This window comes from Miscanthus floridulus, chromosome 13, assembly GCF_019320115.1.
Source record: "Miscanthus floridulus cultivar M001 chromosome 13, ASM1932011v1, whole genome shotgun sequence".
Lineage (NCBI taxonomy): Eukaryota > Viridiplantae > Streptophyta > Magnoliopsida > Poales > Poaceae > Miscanthus > Miscanthus floridulus.
This window is the reverse complement of record NC_089592.1, coordinates 80,231,466-80,242,160: the sequence shown is the minus strand read 5'-3', so window position 1 is coordinate 80,242,160 and position 10,695 is coordinate 80,231,466. Positions and strand designations below refer to the sequence as shown.

General features: G+C 43.7%; 2 protein-coding genes across 2 annotated transcripts; one reads left to right on the top strand and one right to left on the bottom strand.

The window, feature by feature from the left end:
• Positions 1 to 1,980: 1,980 nt before the first annotated feature.
• On the bottom strand, positions 1,981 to 4,725 carry LOC136500572 (nascent polypeptide-associated complex subunit alpha-like protein 1). The gene is made up of 4 exons (XM_066495948.1): positions 4,567 to 4,725; positions 3,380 to 3,458; positions 2,550 to 2,680; positions 1,981 to 2,461 (listed from the first exon to the last, which is right to left on the bottom strand). The coding sequence occupies exons 1-4, from the start codon at positions 4,636 to 4,638 to the stop codon at positions 2,123 to 2,125; spliced, it is 621 nt and encodes a 206-aa protein (XP_066352045.1). The 5' UTR covers positions 4,639 to 4,725; the 3' UTR covers positions 1,981 to 2,122.
• A 2,598-nt stretch (positions 4,726 to 7,323) lies between these two features.
• On the top strand, positions 7,324 to 9,977 carry LOC136500763 (nuclear transport factor 2-like). Its single transcript, XM_066496190.1, has 2 exons — positions 7,324 to 7,808; positions 9,617 to 9,977. The coding sequence occupies exons 1-2, from the start codon at positions 7,506 to 7,508 to the stop codon at positions 9,686 to 9,688; spliced, it is 375 nt and encodes a 124-aa protein (XP_066352287.1). The 5' UTR covers positions 7,324 to 7,505; the 3' UTR covers positions 9,689 to 9,977.
• The last annotated feature ends 718 nt before the right edge of the window (positions 9,978 to 10,695 follow it).

The window sequence follows — 10,695 nt, the reverse complement described above, 5'->3', positions numbered from 1 at the left end:
CCTCCGCTGTGATGATGAAGTCTAGGTCCCCAAAGCGCACGTGTGCACCCGAGACCTAGGTGATGCATTGACTAGCCATCTGAGGCCTGGTGTTGATGTCGAAATGCGCAAAAAGGCTGCTACATGGCGCACCAACTGTTGGTGTTTCGAGTAAGCACCGGCTAGTAAATTTGTATATTGCTCGTCTGACCCAGATGATGTGCTAAGAGGACACAAGGATTATACTGAATCAGGCCGAATGTCTCTACGTCTAGTTTTGAGCTGCTTATGTTACTATCACTGAGTTTGTAGTAGGGGTTATAAACTGGTGAGAGAGGGAGGTAGCTCCCAAGTCTTTGGTGTGATGCGGTATGTTTGTCTGATGAATCGTCGTGTGTGATGAGTCGATCTCTAGTGGGATGCCCTACTTTCTCTTTTATAGGTCAAGGGAAAGCAGGGGTTACAACTGAAGGGAGGAGGAGAAAGGAAAGACAAATAAGGCTCCTAGAGGTGCGCCATCTTCCTCTTCGCGTGGGTCCCACTGCCCCTGTAGATCGTGGTGGCAGCGGTGTCGTACCGGGGTCCTGTTGCCCGCTGCAGCTTACGTGCGGGTGTCGTGCGCCTTGTCTTCCGTTCCATCCGAGCGGACGGAATGGTCAAAGGGTCCCCTGACAGAAGCCATGCGGGGGTTAGCGGTACAGTGCCAGTCAACTGACGTCGGTTGACTGACGTTGGACGGTGGTCAGGCAGAGAGTTGGCAGCACAGTGCCATCCTGTTGACGCGATGGGCGACGCGAGTTTCCCAGCATGGCCCAATTCGACCACCAGTCGCATCAGACACGTCCGAGACATGCTCCCAGGCGTGCGCTTCCATGCCGTAGTGGTTGAAGCGGTTCGAACCCTACCCTGGGACCACTGCTTTGGTCCGGTAGCAGATCCGATCCCCTAAGGATTGGGCGAGGCAGAAATCTCTCCCTGGGAGCCGGGTGAGACGGAATCCGACCCACGGGGCTCGGACGAGGCGGGGTCCTCCTCGTGGGACCGGACAAGGCGTGTCCCGGCTCCTAGGGGTCGAACGATGCGGAAACCTCGTCGTCGACGTCGAACGATGCGGAAACCTCGTCGTCGACGTCGAACGAGACGTGGCCCAGCCCCCAGGGGTCGGACGAGGCGGAAACCTCGTCCTCGGAGTCGGACGAGACGTGGCCCGGCCCCCGGGGGTCGGACGAGGCGGAAACCTCGTCCTCGGAGTCAGACGAGGCCGTAGTTGCGTCTTTAACCATCGAATGAGACGACGTGATGCTTTTTAACCCTTTGGCTCGGATACCTAGGTATAGATATCCGACAAAGCTCTAGGTTTTTGTGGAGCTACTCAGTGACATTTGTTGAACAGAGTTTATAGAGCAGTCCCCTAAAAAGACCCAATCACCCAAGCCAATACGGTCTGACCATAATTCACTAACCCAACCTAAAAACACCCGGCCCAACATAAGAAAACAAAAACCATGCGCCTATTTGGTTCATGACCAAACTTGCCATGCCTAACTTTCAACATGTGTGGTGAGCAAAAACAAAGCCACATTTGTGGCGAAGTTTGATAAGAAAACGAGTCTACGACGTATGGGACAAGATGCTCAAAAAGTGTGGCATGTCATAGTTGCAGCAGTGAATCAAACACATCTAAAAAAACCATCGCACGACAGACTTGCGACGCGGCAAGTTATGGTCATATAAACTTAACAGGTCCCAAGAAATAGACTGACCCAACCCAACCCAACATTGCCCATCAAGTGGTCAGGGCAAAAAAAAAAAAGCCCCACACAGCCCTGATTAGGTCTAATCTTACCCAGCTCGCCAATGATGTAATAACAGCAATAGAGGTACAGAAAAATGCCCAAAAGAAAAAAAAAATCCTGTGGCATCACTGGAATACCAGAGCCATAGACAAACAGCCTATGCCATAAACTGTTGCTATGCAGCAAGCCAGCAAAGATGAAACCATGTTTGAATGACCTTGATTCCTTGACCGAAGAAGCAAGCATGATAAAATTATCTAAGCAAGTATATGGTCCACAGATAATGCTCAAGCTGCATAGCATACCATACATCTGGCTTTAAAAAAAACGGGTTGACAAAAATAACACTAATTAGTCATCTCCATAATGGCAGTGACGATGTCCCCATTAGAAGCCTTGAGAGCCTTGACAGCCTTGGGCCTCGAAACAGATGCCTGGGTCATGACCAGCTCAATGTCCTTGGCCTCAACACCAGTTTCGTCAACCTCCTCCTCATTGTCCTCCTGACCCAGGCCAGATGTCTCAGGCTTCGAGATCATTTGGCTCAAGTCAGGAGCCTTGAACTGTTCTGCAGCCTGGGTCTGCAGCTGAGAGCTGAGGTCCTCGATCTTGGCCTCGCCAAACATGACATAGGTGTCTGAATTCGGGCTCTTGAACACATCTGGCTTGGAGATGACGAAAAGCATCTGGAAAAATAGCTTGTTAGCCAAACATCAAACAATATATAATATACGTCAGTTTGCGTGATCTGACTACAAGTGAATGATGAATTACATTCTTGCTTTTCTTCACAGTGACGCGGCTGACACCAGTGATGGGCTTCATGCCAAGCTTCAGCATGGCCTTGCGGCTCTTCTTCTCACTCCTGCTTTGCTTGGACTTGCCACTGGCATCCCCTTCTTGTCCTGAAGATGAAAATGTGATCAATACTTGTCAGAGCACAGGAGGTATAGTAATTGTTCCACACACCAGAGAACCAAACAGTCAGCAAATTCCCTGTGAAGGGATACAGGGGAAACAAGAAAACTCATGGCATAACATTTGTTTGCCCAGTCTTCTTGGTCATCAACAAATGAGACTGCCTAATTAAGCAATGCAGTTTACTTGTCTATAAACAGTATGTGACTATGCAAAGTTGGCATGTGTTTTTTCCTAAAGAATGTGGTTGACATGTACCTGATATGTATATAAAACTATACACTTATGCCGTATAAGCTATATATGTAATATGTAAAACAATAGCAGCAAAATCATCAACTACCTACAAGTATTCAAGGCAAGCTAAAAAAACTATGCACGCCCCTTGCTCTAACATGTACAGCATTTAACAATTAAACATCCAGACTCATGGACCTACAGTAGCACCACTGATGTGGCACCGAACTGATTCTAGTAGCGCTTAATACAAAAACCATTAGTGATAAATCATTTCATGAGGGCTGAAGAGTGACACTTCAAACATAACCAAGCCAATGACAACAAATTATAAGCATTACGAGTTTCAACATATAAGACGTTTCTTTTGTCACTACTTTCACATATTTACATTCTTATCATCAACCTAAATAGCGCTAAACAGACAATACCAGATCGTAATAACTCACCATCCAATTCATCATCATCCTTGTCATCATCGTCATCGTCATCATCATCATCGTCCTCATCCTCCACCACAACCTCTGCCTGACCACGGCATTCAACAGATAAGTATGCCGGCGTCAAGATCAGAATAGTTGGTGACAGCATTATATCACAAAAACATATAGCAAAACAGCAAGTGAGATTAAAAGGATCACGTCACAACGCGTAAAATGAATAACAGCACCAACAATTTTCCACCAGCCATAATAACAATAATAATACTAAAAGATGAAACTTTACATGATCAACTAGACCCATGTATGAAATCAAGCCACTTCAGGTTAACGAATCCGCAGCTAGCTGAAAAAACATCAAGTTTCTATTGGACCACAGTATCCTAGCCTATGCATCATTGATTCTACTTCCGATTCAGAATGATGAACATTGAGATTTTCTTTGTGTGAAATCTTTTTTGAAGCAACCTCTGAAAGGGGAAGGGAGTTCCTAAAGTTCACTATAGGTAGAAAAGAATGACCTGGTTTATGAGAAAAATTAAGCCCAACAAAAAAACATCAGAATTGCATGGTTAATTAATCAAAAACTTGCAAAAACCCACTATGATACTGTGTCTGAAACAACCAACACAACACAACGGAGCCCAACCCAAGTCATCATTGCCGAGGCGTCGCCATGGCCAAACAGCTCCAACTTCCTACACCGGACCTCACTTCACCCCCAAACCAAGGCACTACACACACCTACATGAAAACTAATACCACAGACAAAAAGCCGCTAAGAATCAGCGTCTCCAAGCTAAGCCCGCGCCGACGGTGGTTCCCTGCCCCCGCGTGGATCCGCGCTAATCCAACCTCCCAACCAAAGGGGCCACCCGATCCAACTGTGGAGACACCGGATCTGGCCGTCGCCGGCATCCTGAGCCTGGGAAACCACGGTCGCAGTCCGTCTCCGTGGTGACCACCGTGGATGATGGATCTCGGGGGAAACCCGAGTGAAGAAAAGCACCCGCCGCCGCCGTCCCTAAGGCCGCGCGGGCGACTTCCGGAAGCGCCGGCGAGGCTAAGGAGGGAGGGGTGTGGTGGCGGCGGACCTTGTTCCACCCGATCTGACGCTGATGGCGACGCGGGTGTCGGTTCGAATTGGGTTCGTGAAAGCTATTTGTAGTGCAGTACTTCTCGGTGCGAAATCTCACCTCGGTCTTCTGCTCCTCAAGCTTCTGCTGCTCGATCTGGGCGGCGAGCTCCTCCGCAGCCTGCGCCGTCATCTTGGTGTATCGGTGGTGTGGGAGGGGCAGAGCGGCGGCGGCGGCGTGGCTAAAACCCTAGAGCAAACAAGCATGAAGGGGGTGGGCCGTGGGCCGCTTTGTCCTGTATTTATTTAAATATGTGAAAGTAGTGACAAAAGAAACGTCGAGGAGTGGGGACAGTGACTCAGTGAGCGCATATGGAAAGCTCATTGCAAATTTTATTACTAGTTACTAGTAGATAAACTAACGCCAGTTTGCAATCATAGACGAATTATTATAAACCGGATTATACATAGGATTATTATAATCAAGATTATAGATGACACTCCAGTAAATAGAGTATTTGGCTCTCTTGATTATTATGGGTGATTATAGTTGGTTAAAGCGGCAAAATCCCTATCTTGTCTTTTTAATTTGGCAAGTTAGACAGCTGATAGAAGATCAAGTTAGACTTTTAGCACCCATAATCTCTCAAAAAGCATGTCTCATAAGGATTATGGGCTTGTGATAATGATGGGTTTTGATTATATGTCAAATAACCAATCATGTTTGGATCATAATTTAATTATATAAATTGATTACTATAATTGTAGGGTATCCCAGTAGAGCCTAAAATGAACAAAATGAGCACCTGGGATGCACATGCAAATTTGTGAGTTAATAGTGAGATTCAGCCATTTTTTTGTTTTTGAGAGTTTAATATAAAAGTATTAGAGAGCCTAGAAACAAGAATGTGAGAGCATATGAAAAGCTCTATTTTTTAATATTTTTAGTAGTTAACTAACTTTTTAAAACTCAAAACTGTACGGAAAAGGAGAAAACCATGAGGGAGCATCCGGAACACACATGCATATTTGTGAGTTAATGGTAAGATTTAGCCATTGTTTATTTTAGAGAGTTCTGATGTACGGATAATAGAGGGTTTGTCGAAGAACGATTTATAGAGTTCTTTTAGAGAGCTCATGGAGATGCTCCCACTGACCTCTCATGAGTCCTATTTGGTGGAGCTCTGGTCGGCTTTGGTGTTGGCTCTAATTTCTTCATGCACTCAAGGAAAAGGTTGTTTTATCTCTCAAAAAATGAGTTAGGAGCCACTATTTTTTTGTTTCATGGGCTTCAGCATCTATGTGCACTGTAGCAAGGAGTCGAAGCCATTTGGAGTCATGTCAAACAAACCTAAGCCATTGTGTATCTTAATCTTCATCTCCCATCTTCGGACAGCTCACATGCATCGAAAGAGAAAAAACTTGCTTAGCACCTTTGAAACACAGTAAATTTATTGGAATCGTATAATAATATACAAGAAAAAACACAAATTTAGAAAACACATGCATTTGAAAAGGAGATTTTAGCAGTTTTCTCACTGGAATATGCTTCTCTAGCATTGTACGTCAAGGCAATATCAGCATTGATAAGAAGAAATTGAGCGCTACGAGAGACATATTGGGTCACTTTTGGAGTTCCTAAGCTGCATGTTCTTATCGGCACGAACACTACAAAAATAGTAGCGGGTGCTGCCATTCTTTCATGTCTGGACACCCACTAACCACCAAATGCCCCCGACTCCTAAGCATGTATTTGGGCAGTCTTAGCATGCACAACTCTTGGCATCTCAATGGTTGAAGACGCAAGTGAGGGAAAGAGAGGGTATCTGATCGATTTCAGTTGCCTGTTAAGATGAAGATTGATGCTTGGGCATCCATCGATCTGCCTGTGAGGGTAGGAACCAAACAAAGCCATGAATGCCTCACGGTTTGTGTGGTGAGGTACAAGAACTAAGCAGGGTGCTAGCTTAACTTCCTTCGCAAGATGGCTTCACATTGGCAATCTGCAACAAACTATTAACAACCCGTCATTGATGTAGTTTGTACATAATGGGTGGCAACACTCGTTGGGGAAGAGTCTCTGCCAAATGTTCCCATAAGATCCATAATAATACCAATATATGGCCTGTTCGCTTGAACTTATCAGCCGACTTATCAGCTAGAATCTACAATATTTTTCTCTCACAACAAAACAGCTTCAGCCGGCTTATCAGACGACTTTAATACCAGCCGAACATGCCCTATTGATGGCTTATAATTTTTTTCTTTACTTTTGTTGGTGTCACGGACAAAGCCAAAAATTTATCATAGGAGGCTATTGTCAACAATAAAAAATAGAAAATTTATGCACACTTAAGTTACATAACAATACTTCCACTACTCAAACATTTGTTTTGCACTAAAGAAAAAGAAGAGCAACTCACTCAAATATACGTTTTTTCTCTAAGACTTTGAAGTGGTACATAGGTACGGGAGGAAAGAGATTGGTGCTCTCTTTTGTCCAAACACTATCCTCATCTTTTTTTTCTTTGTTTCGTTTTCTCCATTTTTCCTAAAAAAATTTCTTTGATCCAAATTGAGCCTAAGCTAAAGCGCCTTGAGAAAACCGGGCATCTCTCATCTCATCTCAACGGAAGAAGATTTTTTTTTTGGCAGAATCTCAACGGAAGATGTGTACTCAGTGGATGCGCATGCCGTTAAAGCCCAACGCATGAAAGCACTTCCTGCCCGTCGCATGGGTGATGCTGGGCCCCCACTTATAGCCTAGGCCCAACCGCCCAATCCAGATACTGTCGCGTTCTTTCCACGCCAACCCCTACACCGCGGCCCCACCACCCAGAGCTAAAATGGGCGATTTGCAAAAATAATACTCGAACCATCGCTCGTTTACCGATTTGATACCGGACCCACGTCAGGAGTCGATCTTTCAGTGTTATTTTTGCAAAATTTTCGAGCCAAAATCCCCTGCGCTCCTCTCCATCGTCAATCCTCGCCTCTATCTCTTCCCCCCGAGCTCCTCGAAACCCTAGGAGCGTGCGGACAGGCGGCGGCGGCGAGGTGATGGCGATGGATCCGGACGCGGTGGCGAAGGCCTTCGTGGAGCACTACTACCGGACGTTCGACACCAACCGCGCGGCGCTGGTGGGGCTGTACCAGGAGACCTCCATGCTCACCTTCGAGGGCGAGAAGTTCCAGGGCCCGAACGCCATTGCCGGCAAGCTCGGATCTCTCCCCTTCCAGGCCTGCGAGCACACGATCGTCACCGTCGACTGCCAGCCGTCGGGGCCCCAGGGAGGCATGCTCGTCTTCGTCTCCGGTTCCATCCGCACCGGCCCCGAGGAGCACCCCATCAAGTTCTCCCAGGTATGCACCCCCTCTTGGCCTCTATCCGCCTTCTTCTCACTTGTAGGAGTAAGGCTTATTTTATTGTGTCTGGTCCGCGATGACTTGTCACCTGATCTGATCCGTTGTCACTCCTGTGATTCCTAGGTTGGTTTGGCCCTGATCTCGTGGTAGTCCGTAGAAGGCCCGCTTTGTTTGTTGTTTTGATTGAATGGTGCCAATCATCTGTGCTTACTGTTGTGATGGTTCGATTGGTCTCATGATTATCTGCTTAGTATAAATGTCTGGTCCATGATCCTTGTGGTGGAGTTTGTTAACTGTTCAGAGCATTTGTTTTTCTACTAGGCAGCTTGTTTCGTTTAGATCTATATGTAATTGTTTATGGCTTTATGCTAGTCCTGGATCGATCCATTTTTCAGTTCTATTTTGATTGATCGGATAGGCTGGTGTCTTGTTGTCTATACATTCTGTTGGCCTTTCGACCCTTGAAGAAATTGTTCGTGCTGTTGTAATTGACTGTGCCGGTCCACAATTTATGCCTGATTATGCTTGTCCTTAGTTGTTACTGTTAGGTTGTTTCTAACATACATACTTTTTATTGGGCACACTATCATTGAAATTTCTGTTGAATGTCAGCTAGTCTGTTATACAGACGTTTCGATCAAAGTGCAGAATTTCTGTTCGTCTCTGTGGCTTTAAGTTCCATGGCAAAGTCACTGGTTCTTGCAATATTTTTTGCAGTGCTGCTGAGTACTCGAGATAGACATGCATCATGTTCTGCTGCATTTTTTTTAATGATTCATAGACTCTGGTTGATCGAATTTGTTTTTGCCTGTTTTTTTTTTCTTGAAGTCTTGAACTCCCACTCAAGAAATCCTTTTAGCATGCAGTGAATTTGAAGTACTAGTGCTTGTATCTGCGGTCAGGAGGTCTTCCTTAAACATTTGTGGACCCTGTGTTCTGCCATTATCTCCTAAAGCAGTTAGATATGAATTCATTGCCTCTGTGGCAACAAATAAACTTCATTTCCAGTGTGAAACTTTTAAACATTGGCCCATGTACATTTTAGAAAGTTTAATATTTACCTGCCTTCTATTTTTCTCCATAGCAAATTATGTTTCAAACTTTGGAGTACTTAGAAGGCTAATGACACTTAGTTGTATCGCTTAATGGACGTTAGTTTATTAATGTTTGCTTGTATAACATGTGCATGATGTCTTTTGTATATTCTCTGGCTGCAAATGTACAGTTTACCTTAAATCAAAGTATATAAAGCTTTGATTTGATGGTACTTCTGTATCTTTTGATCATAAACTCCTATGTTGGAAGCCATAGACAGAACGATCAACTTGCCTTACTTCCTGCATGACTAACCTTATGATGGTAGTAAGGTTCTGGTGTGCAGGTTGTGGTTTTAAACACTGGATTAGCACTTGCTCCTGTTTGAAATTATAATTTTCATTTCGTTAGGACAATTGTTTGACCGTCAATCAATTACTCTATATTAGTATGTCATTTATGTGATACAAAATGATACCCATAAAGTCATGCATAATTTTCAGTATGAATCTAGTAACATCAATTCTGTATTACAAAAATCATGTATTGGCAAAGAAATTGTTGGCCAAAGGCTTGTATAGTTTGTGTAAAGTATGATTGTATTCCGATAGCAACCCCTGCTTATCCAATTCATGGTTTGTAGAACTGTAAATTGCTTCTAGTGCATTCTTTTTATGCAGAGTGCATATCTTGCCTTATGTTGGTTCTTTATGTTCCTCCACCAGCACAAGTATTCTGCATTTCATTGATGTGATACTCTGTCTCTGTAGGCATTCCATTTGCTGCCGGCGGGTGGGTCCTTCTTCGTGCAGAATGACATGTTCCGCCTGAACTATGGCTAAAGACAGCTGAAAACTCTTGTGATGAACGAATTGGTTAAGGGTTTGATGTTGAAACGATGAATACTGAATGTTGCTGCTACTCTTGTCTCCTTTGTATCTCCTTTGTTGGCTGCTTCACTGTATTACAAGAAATTGCTAGACTTTGTATGCCTGTGTTGGACTATTTCAGTTGTTTTGAACCATGTACTATGGTCGCACGGGTACCATTTCTTTGTGCAATGTGAACTGAAACGATCCAGATTTGCTGGTGTGCCCTTCTACAAAACCAATGTTAGCTGGTTGATATGCATTTTGTTACAATAGCAAGCATTTCTGGTGCTTTTCTCCTGAGGGCCGTTTGGATCCTTTCTTTTATAGGAATTGAAATCTACTTAATAAATTAAGCTATTTTGTTTGGAATTTGACTTTATTACTTTACATAGTTCACATATAAGTCTATCTAAAATTCATAATGTTGGAGATGGAAATTGATTCTGTAGATCTCCATTATATGTTTTCTACTTCGTAACCTATAACATTGGTCTTCAAGTCGCTCTATTACGGTAGAAATGTAACACATAAGTATCTCTCTCAGTATAACATATAATAATATACAAATAATATATATATATATATAACTATATTAGTTTAATAATATGTGTCTAAATAATGATTATAAAAACAAATATAATCCAGTATACAATCATATTTGTAGAAGTTTGGAAATTTTTTGTTCCGAGCATGAAAGTCTTAATTCTTGGGATGTGGCAAAAAACCTCAGGGCCTATTTGGAATGTAGGAAAATTTTCTGTTCTTGCGCCTGTGAAATCGAACTGATTCTTGAAAGGTTCCTACGAAATTCTTCCATCCCTGGTTAGGTAGCTCGAATTGCTTTCATGTCTACAACTAGCATGGCTGGTTAGGGAATGATGACTTTTGCTTTTCTACAACTAATGAAATTGAATTCAATGTGTACCAGAAAATTTCGGTGCCTGCAACTAATAAGATTGAATTTTCAAACTATAATT